Source organism: Eschrichtius robustus, chromosome 10, assembly GCF_028021215.1.
Source record: "Eschrichtius robustus isolate mEscRob2 chromosome 10, mEscRob2.pri, whole genome shotgun sequence".
NCBI classification, from domain to species: Eukaryota; Metazoa; Chordata; class Mammalia; order Artiodactyla; family Eschrichtiidae; genus Eschrichtius; species Eschrichtius robustus.
The window spans coordinates 6,267,456-6,283,390 of record NC_090833.1 but is presented as its reverse complement, the minus strand read 5'-3'; the positions used below and the strand labels follow the sequence as shown (position 1 = coordinate 6,283,390).

The window sequence follows — 15,935 nt, the reverse complement described above, 5'->3', positions numbered from 1 at the left end:
CTCTTCTGGCTAAACCTAAAGTCTTCACAGCGGAGGCCAACTGAACGGCCTCGAAGTGGCCAGCTTAGGCCTCTCGGCGACTTCCCCGGCCCCACAGTCCAGGAAAAAGGCTACAGTTCCCGCGCCGCTGCCGCGGAGGCCCTGAGCCCTCCTTCCAGGCCCTTCCGGCGGCCGCCGTCCTTTGACCCCCGGAAGTGGGCGGGAGAGGAAGCGGCTGGTGATGCTGGAACAAATATGGCCGCCCCGGCGTCCCTCGGCTCCTCGGGCTCCCGCAGTCCTCGGCTGCCCGCCGGCCTTCGGCTGTTCCCCCTACTGGGGCTGCTGCAGCTGCTGGCCGAGCCTGGCCTGGGCCGCGTCCACCACCTGGCGCTCAAGGTAAGGCCGACCGGGGCCGGGTAGGAGCGAGCCGGGGGCCGGAGGCTGCGGCCACTCCCGGGGGCTGGGGGCTACTTTGGCCCAGAGGAGGGGGGGGTGGTCTGTGAGCGTTTGGGTTCCCGCCCTTTTTCCCGGGCGCGGCCTCCCTCCGAGAGGGGTCTGTTGGGAACTGTGGGAATGGCGGGAGTCCTCGGTCTGTCTGGAAAGGGTAGGAAGATTCGAGCTGAAAGAGGGGAAGGGGCTGAACTGCGGCGTAACCCCGAAGGACTCCGGAGGCCGCGCTTGCAGTCCCTGCTGGTTTCCCTAGCTTCCTTGCCGACAGCAATCTGCTTTTCCTCCTCCCTTGTCACCTCCAACTTTTATGCCCCACTTCGCTTGTCCGCGGTCTCCACTTGTCCATGCCCTTGTACTTGGCAGAACCTTTGCCTCAATTTCCTGGTTCGGCTTCGGGCGCACTCTGGACCGATCAAAGCGGGAATCTCCAGGAGGAATTTCAAATCTCGCTTGAAATACGTGACCGGAAATTTAAACCCAACGTTTAAAATATGTTTCTAATTAGAGGGCCTGCCTTTTTATCTCTCGCTCCTGTCATTGTCTGTCTAGGGCAGAGATTTATGATAGGCCTAGAATGATCCCTTGGATCTTGCTTTATAACTCAAAACATGCCTCCAGGCGATTCAGCAGGTTAATAGATCTGGAAAGTAGAAAAATAAATCGTTATGACTCAAAGCCTTGTGCACTGTTTTCGTAATATACAATTTTCTTAGAAGTGTGGGATTGTAGAAAGTTTGTCTTATTAAAACAGTACTTTAACAAAGCATTGTATTTTGTGAATGTACAGTTTAAAGAATACAGAATCTGGATTTAAAAACCTGGCCAGACCCATACTCCATACCCTGGCTATCAGTTGTTTGTAAATAATATGTATACTGATTAAAATGGTTCTCAACCGCAGGAAGCCAAGTGAGACTTGGCTCCTTTTGGGAATCTGCTGAAAGGTATTGAATCTCTCCCCAGAAAATGCAGGTAGAAATGTAGGCAAAACTTTCTTGGAATTTCTAGGGCTTTATAATCCTGCGGAAGCTTATCCATAGGCCCTAGTCCCCAGGTTTATGACTCCAAGAGATGAACTCCTAAAATTCTTTCACTTTATAGTTTGGGATCATGAGTCTTAGATGAAGTCATGCAACTGAGTTTATGTAGTTTATAAATTAGAGACAAAGCTAATTAGAGACAAAGCTAAAGACACTGGATCATGTCTCTTGGCTTTGGGCATTTCTAAAATTAAAGTGTCAGATGGGCAACATCAATAGGTAAATACTGACAATATTGGTATAGAGGAAAAAGTATACTATCCTCAGTGGTAGAAGCAACCCGAGTTGGTGTAATTCTGGTGATTGATTTCTCCATATTGTGCTAAATTAATTAATATTTTTCATCTTTGTAATTGTTTCTCAAATACTGTGGTGCCCTTTCCATAGTCAATACTGTAGTTGCTCCTTTTCTCTTAAAGTAAACAGTATGGCGTTTTGCCCAAGGAAATGGAAATCACCTGAAGAGAGCCTGTCAGAGCAGCAGCATTAGATTATCTTCTTTTGCTTGAGACTGAGAGAAAAAGGAGAATTTCAACCATACACCAAATAGACAGAATAGTATAGTGAACTCCCATGTAGCTGTCACCCAGCCTCAGTAACCATTAACCAGTGGCTAATTCTGCCCTTTCCCCACACAAATCACTTCTCACTTGCATTCTTTATTATTTAATTAGAAACAAGTCTTTTTTTTATTTTTTATTCAGTTGTCTCATCCCATGCTACATTTTCCATCATTCTTCTGGTTTTCTCAGTCTTCTCAAATTTCTTCTCTTTTGTTCTTTCTTTAGATTCCTTAACTTTCTGAAACAACTTTATTGAGGCATAGTTTATATACATTAAAATTCACCCATTTTAAGTGTACAATTCAGTGATTGTTAGTAAATTTACTGAGTTGTGCATCTATCACCACTGTTCAGCCATAGAACATTTCCATCACCTCTGTAAGATCCCTTGTGTTGCTTTACAGTTAATTCCTGTTCCCACCTCCAGCCCCAGACAACCACTAATCTACTTTCTGTCTCTGTAGATTTGCCCTTTCTGGATATTTCATGTAAATGGAATCACACAGTATGTGATCTTTTGTGTGTGGCTTCTTTTATTTATGTTGTTGAGGTTCATACATGTTGTACTGTGTATTAGTAATTCATTCCTTTCAATGGCTGACTACTATTCCATTGTATGCATATACCACCTTATGCTCAGCCATTCACCAGTGATGGACATTTGGGTTTCCTTTTTTGGCTATTGTGAATAATATTGCTGCAAACATTCACATGCAAGTCTTTGTGGGGACATATGTTTTCATTTTGGGGGGTGATAGCTAGGAGTGGAGTAGAATTGCTGGGTCATATGGTGGATCTGGATTTAACTTCTTAAGAAACTGCCAAAGCACTTTCAAAGTGACTATACCATTTTACAGTCCCACCAGAAATTTGTGAGGGTTCTTCTTTCTACATATTGTGCCAACATTAGTACTTCTTACGTTATTTTAGAGTGAATCAAAGTCATCATGTCGTTTGATCCATAAATATTTCAGTATGTACCTATAAGAAACAGGGACTCTTTCAAAAACATAACTACAATGCCATTATAACAAAAAAGAAGTTAATCTTTAATATCATGAAATACCAAATCAGGTTCAAATTTCCATTGGTCATAAATGGATTTAAACATTGTAAAAATCAGAATCTAAATATTGTCCTTACAGTATGATTGGTTAATATGTCTCTTAAGTCTCTCTTGATCTAGGGGCGATTCAGCAGGTTAATAGATCTGGAAGGTAGAAAAATAAATCGTTCCTCCAAGCACCCCTGTACTGGATTTTGCTGATTATTTCCTTGTGGTGTAATTTAGTATGTTCATCTATCCTTCATCCTGTGTGGCCTAGATATGCTGGATCGTGTGTGTGTGTGTGTGTGTGTGTATTTAAGAAAAGCTAGAAATTCAGGCTTTTATGTGAAATTAACTAGCAACTAACTCAAATTTAAAAACGAAAACAAAACACGGTGTTGGCCAAATACAACACATTTGTGGGCCAGTCTAAGTCAGTGGACTGCCAGTTGGAGAGCTGTTTAAAATATAGAAGTGGCTAGGTAAGTGACCATCAGCTAGCTCAGTTAAATGTTACTGTATTTATTTTCTAAATTCAGTTTGTGAGAAAAACTAAAGTATCGTTACTCCACTTGCTTTATATTTGAAAGCAGTTTAAAATATGAAGTTATTGAGGAACATAAAACACTTCTTGTGTTCTAATATTTAGTACAAAGAGCAGAATTGTATTCTAGTATTTAGTGAAAAGTTTAAAACAACTTTTTTTAAAAAGGAGAAAATACACCGAAATGGTAGTTGTCTTTAAGAATTATGGGAATTTTTTTTCTTATTTCATCTCCAGAGCTGACCTTTCTTCTGAGCTCTGGACAAGTATATCCGATTTCTTAACCCCCGTTTCCACTCAGATGGCTCATAAGCACCTCTGTATGTTAGAAACCAACCTGATCTCCCACTCCCTTCACCCTCAACCTATATGTACTCTTTCTCTAGTTTTTCTTTTCTTAGTATCTGGGACCACCAGCTGCTCATTTTCTCAAGTCAGAAATCTTTTATTCTTATCTTCTCATCACCACGTTCCATATATGTGTGTTCTAAATAAATAGATCTCCAATCCATTCACTGCTCTCTCTCATCACCACTGTGACTGCTGGGTCTAGGCCATCCTCATATCTCTTGGACCAGGGCGGTCTCCTCATACCTGGTGTCCTAGCATTACTCCAGTTCGTATTTTGTTTTGTCGCTGGAATGATCTTCCTAAAAGCCAAAGCCAGTCGTGTCAGTCCCCTTTTAAGCCCATCAGTGGCACCCTGGTCCCATCAGGGGGAACTCAAAACCCCTAGACCGCCAGTCTTTCTGTTAGCCAGCCTCCTCTCTAGTCTCATTGCCCTTCCTTTCTTTAGTTTCTTAGTTCATGTGTGTGCAGCTTGGTGAATTTTTTTAATGACTGAATGTACCCACATAACCAGCACCCAGGTCAAGAAGCTGGACATTACTAGCACACCAGAAGCCCCCCTGGTTTTCTCTTCCAGTCACTAAAAGTCTTGAAATAACCAACACACACCTAAACGAGGAGGGGAGAGGTCTTGTCCTGCTCAGTTTTGTACTGTAAGGCCATACAGTACTGTAGTGGGGATCAAGCAGATCGATGGGGCAGAATAGGAAGCACAGATAAGAGACTTATGTCAACCTGAGAACTTGATGTGCAGTAGAGGGGGCATCATAGGGCAGTGGAAGTTAGGACAGATTGCTCTCAAGTGGTCTTAGGATAAGTAGCTGGCTCGCCATGGGGGCGGGGGGGAGCAGGGAATAGATGCCTACCCTACAAAAAATATATATTCTGCGTGAATTAAAGACCAAAATGTGAAAACAGAAACTCTAAAACTTTTAGAATAACATATCGTGAATATTCTATGACTTTGGAATAGAGAACGATGTTTTTTAAAAGACATTTAAAAATACTATCAGGAATAAGTATTGATGGGTTTTTTTAAATTTTTATTGAAATATAGTTGATTTACAATGTTGTGATAATTTCTGCTGCACAGCAAAGTGACTCAGTTATACACGTATATATTCTTTTTCATATTCTTTTCCATTGTGGTTTATCACAGGATATTGAACAGAGTTCCCTGTGTTATACAGTAGAATCTTGTTGTTTATCCATCCTATACTATATAATAGTTTGGATCTGCTAATCACAGACTCCCAGTACTTCCCTCCCCCACCTCCCGGTAGGTTTTTTGAAGGAGAAAAGTATCAGGAATAAGAATCAATACGTTTTCTCCTTCAAAATGTAAAAAGACTTATATAACAAAAGAAAAAAAAGAGACTGGGAGAAGATACTTGCAGTATAAAAATCAAAGATTAGTAGCCAGAATATATGAAGAACTTAAAATAAAATCCAGGGACTTCCCTGGTGGCACAGTGATTAAGAATCTGCTTGCCAGTGCAGGGGACACGGGTTCGATCCCTGGTCCGGGAAGATCGCACATGCTGCGGAGCGACTAAGCCCGCGAACCACAACTACTGAGCCCGTACACCACAACAAGAGAAGCCACTGCAAGGAGAAGCCCGCGCACCGCAACGAAGAGTAGCCCCTGTTCACCACAACTAGAGAAAGCCCACGCACAGCAACAAAGACCCAGTGCAGCCAAACATAAATAATAAATAAATAAATAAATATTTTAAAAATCTAAAAGGAAAATGGACATATGATATTTTATTTTTTTATTTTTTTTAAATTTTATTATTTTATTTTTGGCTGCGTTGGGTCTTCGTTGCTGTGTGCGGGCTTTCTCTGTTTGCGGCGAGTGGGGGCTACTCTTCGTTGCGGTGTGCGGGCTTCTCATTGCGGTGGCTCCTCTTGTTGCAGAGCACAGGCTCTAGGCGCCTGGGCTTCAGTAGTTGTGGCACGTAGGCTCAGTAGTTGTGGCTCGCGGTCTCTAGAGCGCAGGCTCGGTAGTTGTGGCACATGGGCTTAGTTGCTCCGCGGCATGTGGGATCTTCCTGGACCAGGGCTCGACCCTTGTCCCCTGCATTGGCAGGCAGGTTCTTAACCACTGCGCCACCAGGGAAGCCCGGACATATGATATTTTTAAAAAAGCATTTCACAGAAGAAAAACCCAAATGGCTGATAAACCCAGATGAGGTGCTCAAACTCATGAAGTACCAGGAAATGCAAATTCGGTCAACATCAGCCTTGATTTTCCCCACAACTGGGAAAAATGAAATGTTTGATGACATCAAGTTTCAGTAAGGATGTAAGGAAACTTTCATATACTTTGGGGATCCATTTGGCAATTTCTAGTAAAATTGAAAATGTGCCATCTAGATATATATATACCCTCAATCCCCACACACATAATGCATAAGATATGTACAGGGAATGTTCATAACAGCATTGTCACAGCAGAAGATTGGGAATTAACCTGAATGCACAAGTAATGCTTTGGGGAAATGGATATACTGTGATGTACATAATGATGGAACACAAGCAGATAAAGTGAGGAACTAGAGCATATTCAATGTATCAACACAGGTAGGTGCTCAAAGAATACAGAGTTGTCTGAAAATGCAAGTTGCCAGACATACACATACACTGTGACACAGTTTATCCAAATTTTAAAAACATAGCAATGCTATATGATGTTTATGGTTATGGATATGTCCAGTGAAAAATAGAAGCGCACTTAACCAATTCATGAGCTTGGAAAGCGATGGTGGAGGGGAGTAGGATTCGGTAGAGGTACAAAGGCACTTCACCTTGTCAATGAAGTTCTGTTCTTTTCCTCCTTCCCGCCCTCCCTTCCTGTGGCTCTGAAGCAACTGTAATACAGACATTTGGTAATTGTGGGGAGTGGGTAGACAGATATTTGTTGCTATTCCTTTTACTGTTCTACAGCTAGGGGTATTGTGAGTCTTATGAGGGCACGGCTCGCTTGTCTCGCTGACCATCGATTGCGCAGGGCCTGACACAGATGAGGATTCAGGAAGAGTATGTTGAGTGAAGAAATGGATGTGTGTCTGTGTTCCAGATTTTCTAAAATGAGCGCTTACTACTGGAAAAAGTATGATTGCCAATGTTTATAAAAATACAAGTTCTCTGCACCTGGGTGGTGGGCTTGTGAGTGCTTAGTACGTGGCTGATCTTGTTATAGATGCCACCAAACAGCAAGATTATAAATTATGGCTCTGTACTTTTCTGTTTTGTTTGGTTAGTACCACTGAAAAGCTACAATGACTGAAAAATGTGTTTTAAATATTCTTAGATGTAAAAGGAAAACACCAAACTATTATTATTAGTTTATACCTGAGTGGTAAGGTTGTAGCTACTTTTCTGTACTTTTTCAATTTCATTTTCTGTGAGCATGTGCAAGTTTTATAATTCAAAATAAATGATATTAAAATAAAACAGAGATTAGAGGGAAATCTCCAAATTCTGAATAGTTTTCACAAGGTGGTGAAACAGTAGTGACTCGGGGGCAGGGGAGAACTTTGATTCTTTTTTCCCTAATATAGTTGTCTTTTTTTTTTTTTGGCCACAGCATGTGGGATCTTAGTTCCCCGACCAAGGATCGAACCCGTGCCCCCTGCGCTGGAAGCACAGAGTCCTATCCACTGGACCGCCAGGAAATTCCCCGTTTATAATTTTTAAAAATTAAATTTGATTACAAAAACTATCCTATTCACTCTGGAAGTCAAATAAAAATGATTTTTTTGAATACAGTACTTCATTTTCAGAGGCATAGTTTACAGAAAACCCAAAATTTTTTTGCTTGGATAAAGTGTCGATTAGAACAACAGAAGTTACAATTACCTTTCGTAAAACATTTGAGGGAGTCAAATAGTATTTAGTATATGACAAGTAAGTTTGCTTTTTGGTGACGTAAGAGCTTTTCTGTTACGAGTCCTAGTCCTTGCTGTTCCCCATCCCCTTAGTTGGATTCTTCCGAGTTAACCACTGGTTCCATTTGGTGTGTCCCTTCCCCATTAAGGTCTTCATATACACATTTCCCACACATATGTTTCTTTCTTTTCTTTGTTTGGTGTAATCACTTTATAACATCTAAGTCAGGTCAGGGTGTGTGCAGAGCTCTTCGATGACTTCTAAGCCGATGTCCAGCCGTCCTGGCCTCTTGCACTCCTCCGTCCACAGAGCACAGGTTCACCTGAGGGTGGCACTCCTGGGTGCCGAGGCCCAAGGGCCCAAGAGGCCCTTCCTCTTGATGCCTGCAGGCTGATGGCCAGCTCCTCTCGGTCCCTGCTCAAAGATGCCTTCCCAGGGAAGCTTTCTCTGAGCAGCCTCGCTTGGGTGGCAGTCCTGCACGCCCTCCTCCTCTCCCTTCCCTGCTGTATTACTCTGCAGCGCTCATCACCATTGAGCAGACCATGTCTTATACTGTTTATTTGTTCTTATCTGTCTGTCTCTCCTAGAATGTAAGCTCAGCGAGAGAGGCCTTTTTGTTCATTTTTTCAGTGTTTTGTTCTCAAAACCTAGAGCAGTGCCCGTAGGTACTCAATAAATACTTGTTGAATGAATGAACTTTTTCATTTATTAGTTGTGGACATTTAAAAAATGTTAGTATATATATGGGTCTACTTCCTTCTATTTAACTACTACAGTAATATTCATTGTAAGAGGGACTCACCATTTCTAAAAATCATTCTTTTGTTGATGGAAGTTTATAGTGTATTTTTACTGCTTGATTTTAGCTATTATAAACAAAGCTGCTATGAATATTCTTGTCATATACCTTTGTGTATTTCTGTGGGGTAGATTCCTAGGAAAGGTACCAAATAGCCCTCTATAAAGGTTTTATCAATTTGCACTCCAGCAGTAGAGTATGAGCATGTTCAGAGTGTGCAGTTACCCACATACTCCACAGCACATTATGTCTTAGCTTGTGCCAACCTGATACGGAAGAGGTGACATCTTGTTTTAAGCTGACTGTTGGTGAGGTTCAGGATCTCAGCATGTTTATTAGCCCCCTGCTGTCTTTTAATTTCAGATCTTCTCTGTAGACCAGAAATTTTAGGAAAACTTATTTCAGTAAGAATATACTTTTCAGTGTATATGTGTTCTTAAATGCTGGTAAAGCGTTTGTGGTGGGAAAAATAAAGTTGCATGCAAACAGAAAACATGAAGAAGAGAAAAAAAATTGCACCCATAATTAAGACCCAAAACTTCACTTTTTTAAAAATAAATTTATTTATTTAATTTATTTTTATTTTTGGCTGTGTTGTGTCTTCATTACTGCGCATGGGCTTTCTCTAGTTGCAGCAAGCGGGAGCTACTCTTTGTTGCAGTGCGTGGGCTTCTCATTGCGGTGGCTTCTCTTGTTGCGGAGCACGGGCTCTAGGCACATGGACTTCAGTAGTTGTGGCACGCGAGCTCAGTAGTTGTGGCTTGCAGGCTCTAGAGCGCAGGCTCAGTAGTTGTGGCACACGGGCTTAGTTGCTCCACAGCATGTGGGATCTTCCCGGACCAGGGCTCAAACCCATGTCCCCTGCGTTGGCAGGTGGATTCTTAACCACTGCGCCACTAGGGAAGCCCCAAAACTTCACATTTTAAATAAACTTTTTGCGTAAATTTTTGGCTTAGAATTTCAACAATCTTAAAGTTTTAATTTTACAAAGTAGTTTCTTGCAAATAAGAACAAACCTTTCAGGGGACTTCCTTGGTGGTCCAGTGGGTAAGACTCCGCACTCCCAATGCAGGGGGCCCAGGTTGGATCCCTGGTCGGGGAACTAGATCCCACATGCATGCTGCAACTAGGATCCGGTGTGCTGCAACTAAGACCCAGCACAGCATGCATGCATGCACGCATAAATAAATAAATAAACAAATATATTTATTTATTTACCAAAAAAAACCTTTCAGAATAATCTGAAATAATCCAGAATAATCTGATGCTGCATTTTTTTCTGAGATCCTCTATGATAAATTAAGTATACATTAATTCAGATGGCTTCATCATCAAACTAATGCTTATTTCTTTGTTTGAACTAGTACTTTTGAGATTATAACTGGGCCAATTATGTTTCCACCAACTTCAGATAATATAAATCTACTAAGGAAGGCCAGGAAAAAATATAAGTTTTTACAAAAATCAACCATATAAATATGTACCTGGGAACAGTCCTGTATTTTGTTTATGTTCTGGTAACCTTGACTTCTCATGAGTGAACAAATTCATTTAATTAACTTGATAAGCAGTTTACTGTGATTAGGAATATAACTTGTTTTTAAGGTTATTTTTTTATTCCTCCCCTATATGGGGAGGAATGTAAGGGAACAAAATTGACCACAAGTTGATGGCTTGAAATTTTCTATAATAAAAAAGTTTTAAAACAAACAAAAGATATACTGTTTATTTGGTTGTAAAAAGTATTAGTTTTCTTTTTTTCTTTTTCGGCCGCACCATGCGGCATGTGGGATCTTAGTTCCCCGACCAGGGATTGAACCCGCATCTCCTGCATTGGAAGGCAGATTCTTTACCACTGGACCACCAGGGAAGTCCCTGTAAAAAGTATGAGATGGATAAGAGCACAGGTTTGGGTTTTAAACAAACCTGAGTTAGAATACCGGCTTTGCCAGCTACTAACATTACGATTTTAAGCAAGTTTTACCACTCTGAGCCTCATCTGTAAAATGGGCATAACAACACCTGCCTCACAATGTTGTAATGAGTGAATGGTGATAGACAGAGTTCTTCCTAGCACAGTACAAGGTCAAATGTTTGCGATTTCTGTGATCCTTGGAGAAACAGACAAACCTTACTGCTGGTTCAGTGCTGATGGAAATGATTGAGTGGGCTTTGAAAATGTAATTAAATCTTCATTGCTTGTGTCAGATATTGTCATCTTCACCCCGCTTTGGCAACTCCTTGCCTTGCCTCCTTTTACTTTGTCACTCTGCCATCAAGACACTGACATTGCTGCCTCTTAACCTGGGAGAGTATCTGGAGGGACAGATGTGAGTGCTGAGGCTTCTCTCTTCCCCTCTCACACCCCATCCCCAGATGTTGCCTGTAGCACTCTGGCTGTAGCACTTACAGTGGGCGGGATGTTCATCCCAGGGCCCCCAGATTTCTGGCTTCCTTGTGGTAGAAGGAGAGGTTTCCTTGTTCCTGGACAGTTAGGCCTGGCTGTTGGAGATTTTTTTTGAGACTGAGTGTTTATCACTTCTTGGGCCTCAGCCCTTAGGGGTGTTTTGTAAATATTGGTTTATTTACATTGAATTAAATCAAAGTTGAATGAGTGGTTAGAATGTTTGACCTTCCTGGTTACTTTCAATCTAAAAGTTTGTGTCTCTGTGATTTGTATAGTGAAATACAGTTTACAAAGTCACTTCCATACGTATCTTATTTGATATGGTGACATGATAGCTTAAAATGGAGTGTCAGAGGTTAGATTAGGCGAGGGTCCTGCAGTTATTACTGGCAAATGGTAATACTTAGAAATAACGATTGATTTTTTTTTTTTGTAATTACAGATTAACACATGGTCTTTGTTAGAAATTTAGGAAATATAGAAAAGTATGAAGAAAAAATTGCTACCCACCATCCCACTGGTACTAACCTTTTCATGGTTTGATGAATTTCTTACTGTATATAGTTTGATTCTGTTCTTTGCTTTTAATATTTTTTCTAGCTTTATTGAGGTATAATTGACAAATAAAAATTGTATGTATTTAAGACATACAATGTGTGTGTATGTTTGTGAATAGTTAAGATTTACTCTCTTAGCAGATTTCAAGTATACAGTATTGTTTTTTTAAAATAAATTTATTTATTTATTTATTTATTTTTGGCTGCGTTGGGTCTTTTTTTTTTTTTTTTATGGCTGTGTTGTGTCTTCGTTTCTGTGCGAGGGCTTTCTCCAGTTGCGGCGAGGGGGGGGCCGCTCTTCATGGCAGTGCGCGGGCCTCTCACTGTCGCGGCCTCTCCCGTTGTGGAGCACAGGCTCCAGACGCGCAGACTCAGTAGCTGTGGCTCAAGGGCCCAGTTGCTCCGCGGCATGTGGGATCCTCCCAGACCAGGGCTCGAACCCGTGTCCCCTGCATTGACAGGCGGATTCTCAACCACTGCACCACCAGGGAAGCCCTGCGTTGGGTCTTTGTTGCTGCGCGCAGGCTTTCTCTAGTTGCGGTGAGTGGGGGCTACTCTTCGTTGTGGTGCACGGGCCTCTCATTGCGGTGGCTTCTCTTGTTGTGGAGCACAGGCCCTAGAGCGCGTGGGCTTCAGTAATTGTGGCACACGGGCTCAGTAATTGTGGCTTGTGGGCTTAGTTGCTCCGTGACACGTGGGATCTTCCCGGACCAGGGCTCGAACCCATGTCCCCTGCATTGGCAGACGGATTCTTAACCACTGCGCCACTAGGGAAACCCCAAGTATACAGTATAGTTAACTGTAGTCACCACGTTGTGCATTAAATCTGCAGAACTTACTCATCCTGCGTATCTGAAACTTTGTACCCTTTGACCAACATCTTTCTATTTCCCTCTGCCCCCAGCCTTGGTAACCACCATTCTGCTCTTTGCTTCTTAGAATTCAACTTTTTTAGGTTCCACATATAAGTGAGACTGTGCAGTGTTTGTCTTTGTGTGTCTGGCTTATTTAACTTAGCGTAATATCTTCCAGGTTCATCTGTGTTGTTGCAAATGACAAGGTTTCCTTCTTCTTTAAGGCTGAAAAATAGTCCATACATGAACACACGTTTTCTTTATCCATTTATCTGCTGACAGCTACTCAGACTGTTTCCATATCTTGGCTATTGTGAATAATGTTACAGCTATCTCTTCAAGATAGTGATTTTACTTCCTTTGGATTTATACCCAGAAGTGGGATTGCTGGATCATATAGAGTTGTGGTTTTCTTTTTGGCCGCACCTGCGTCTTATGGGATCTTAGTTCCCTGACCAGGGATTGGACCCGGGCCACGGGACTGAAAGCAGTGAGTCCTAACCACTGGACTGCCAGGGAATTCCCTAGAGTTCTAATTTTAATTTTTTGAGGAACCTTCATACTGTTTTCCATAATGACTGGTCTAATTTACACTCCCACCAACAGTGTACAAGAGTTCCCTTGTCTCCACTCCCTCATCAACACTTGTTGTCTTTTGACTTTTTGATAATAGCCATTCTAGCATGTGTGAGGTGATATTTCATTGTGGCTTTAATTTACGTTTCCCTGATGATTAGTGATATTGAGCACCTTTTATGTCTTCTTTTGAGAAATGTCTCTTCAGATCCTTTATCCTTTTTTTAAAAAAATTATTTATTTATTTTTGACTGTGTTGTGTCTTCGTTACTGCGTGCGGGCTTTCTCTAGTTGCGGCGAGTGGGCTTCTCATTGTCGTGGCTTCTCTTGTTGCAGAGCACGGGCTCTAGGCGCGCAGGCTTCAGTAGTTGTGGCACGCGAGCTTCAATAGTTGTGACTCACGGGCTCTAGAGCTCAGGCTCAGTAGTTGTGGCTCATGGGCTTAGTTGCTCTGCGGCATATGGGATCTTCCCAGGCCAGGGCTTGAACCCGTGTGCCCTGCATTGGCAGTCAGATTCTTAAGCACTGCGCCACCAGGGAAGCCCCCTTAATCCATTGTTAAATCAGGATATTTGTTTTCTTGCTATTGAGTTGTTTGAGCTCCCTGTGTATTTTGGATATTAACCCCTTATCAGATACATGGTTTGCAAATATTTTTCCTCATTCCGTAGGTTGTCTCTTCACTCTGTTGATTGTTTTCTTTGCTGTGCGGAAGCTTTTTTGTTTGATGCAGTCGCATTTGTCTATTTTTCTTTTGTTGCCTGTGCTTTTGGTTTCTATCCAAAAAGTTATTGCCCAGACCATTGTTAAGAAGCTGTTTTCCTATGTTTTCTTGTAGTAGTTTTACAGTTTCAGGTCTTACATTTAAGTCATTAATCCATTTTGAGCTGATTTTTATATATGGTGTGAGAAAAGAGTCCAGTTTCATTCTTCTGCATTTGGATATACAGTTTTCCCAACACCATTTATTGAAGAGACTATCCTTTCCCCACTGTGTGTTCTTGGCACCTTTGTCAAAGATCAGTTGAACATAAATGAGTGGATTTATTTCTGGGCTCTATTTTCTGTTCCATTGGTCTATATGTCTTTATGCTAGTACCATGGTATTTTGATTACTATAACTTTGTAAGACATTTTGAAATCAGTCAATGTGTTGCCTTCAGCTTTGTTCTTGTTACTCAAGATTGCTTTAAGGTCTTTTGTGGTACCATGTGAATTTAGGATTGTTCTATTTCTGTGAAAAATGCCACTGGAATTTTGATAGGGATTACATTGAATGATATGGATAGAATGGACGTTTTAACAATGTTAATTCTTCTAATCCATGAGTACAGCTTATCTCTCCATTTATTTGTGTCTTCTTTAATTTCTTTCATCAGTGTTTTTGTCGTTTTCAGTGTATAGTTCTTTCTTCTCTTTGGTAAAATTTATTCCTAAGTTTTTTTTAAAAATATTTATTTATTTATTTATTTATTATTTATTTTGGCTGCACTGGGTCTTAGTTGCAGCACGCGGGATCTTCGTTGTGGCATGCAGGATCTTTAGTTGTGGCGTGTGGACTTCTTAGCTGCAGCATGTGAACTTTTGGTTGCAGCATGCATGCGGGATCTAGTTCCCCAACCAGGGATCAAACCTGGGCCCCCTGCATTGGGAGTGCAGAGTCTTACCCGCTGGACCACCAGGGGAGTCCCTGTTGTTTTTTTATGCTATTGAAAATAGAATTGTTTTCTTTATTTCTCTTTCAGATATTTCGTTATTGTATCAGAAATGCCACTAATTTTTGTATGTTGATTTTGTCTTGCAACTTTACTGAATTTGTTTATTAGGTTTTTAAAAATATTTTATTTATTTATTTATTTGGTTGTGCCAGGTCTTAGTTGCGGCTGGTGGGCTCCTTAGTTGTGGCATGGGAACTCTTTTTTTTTTTTTTAATACAGTAATCACTGAAGAGAAAGTTACATATTAAATATTTATTTATTTATTTATTTATTTATTTATTTTTGGCTGTGTTGGGTCTTCATTTCCTTGCAAGGGCTTTCTCTGGTTGCGGCAAGCGGGGGCCACTCTTCATCGTGGTGCGCGGGCCTCTCACTATCGCGGCCTCTCTTATTGCGGAGCACAGGCACCAGACGCGCAGGCTCAGTAGTTGTGGCTCACGGACCTAGTTGCTCCGCAGCATGTGGGATCTTCCCAGACCAGGGCTCGAACCCGTGTCCCCTGCATTGGCAGGCAGATTCTCAACCACTGCGCCACCAGGGAAGCCCCCGGCATGGGAACTCTTAGTTGCGGCATGCTTGTGGGGTCTAGTTCCCTGACCAGGGTTTGAACCTGGGCCCCCTTCATTGGAAGGGCGGAGTCTTAACCACTGCCCCACCAGGGAAGTCCCATGAATTTATTAGTTTTAATAGTTTCTTGGAGGAGTCTTCAGTGTTTTCTATATATAAGATCATGTCGTCTCTGAATAGAAACAATTTTACTTTTCCCTTTCCGATTTGGATACCTGTTATTTCTTTTTCTTGTCTGATTGCTCTGGGTAGAACTTCTAGTACTGTGTTGAATGGTGAGAGTAGGCATCCTTGCCTTGTTCCTGATCTTAGGGGGAAAGTTTACATCTTTTCACTGCTGAGTATGATGTTAGCTGGGAACTTGTCATATTACAGCCCATATCATGCTGAGGTACATTCCTTCCATACCTAATCTGTTGAGCATCTTTATCATGAAAGGGTGTTGTATTTGTCAAATGCCTTTTCTGCATTTACTGAGATAATCGTAGGATTTTTTCCTTCACTTTGTTAATGTGGTGTATCACATTTATTGATTTACATATGTTGAACCATCCTTGCATCCCAGGGATAAATTTTACTTGATCATGGTGT

General features: G+C 41.5%; 1 protein-coding gene across 1 annotated transcript in view; it reads left to right on the top strand.

Moving 5' to 3' along the window:
- Positions 1 to 207: 207 nt before the first annotated feature.
- GPR107 (G protein-coupled receptor 107) overlaps positions 208 to 15,935 on the top strand; it is a 74,753-nt gene continuing 59,025 nt past the window's right edge. The window contains exon 1 of the mRNA XM_068553894.1: positions 208 to 375. Within this exon, the coding sequence (XP_068409995.1) occupies positions 235 to 375 (141 nt within the window). The 5' untranslated portion in view covers positions 208 to 234. The remainder of the gene's footprint in view (positions 376 to 15,935) is intronic.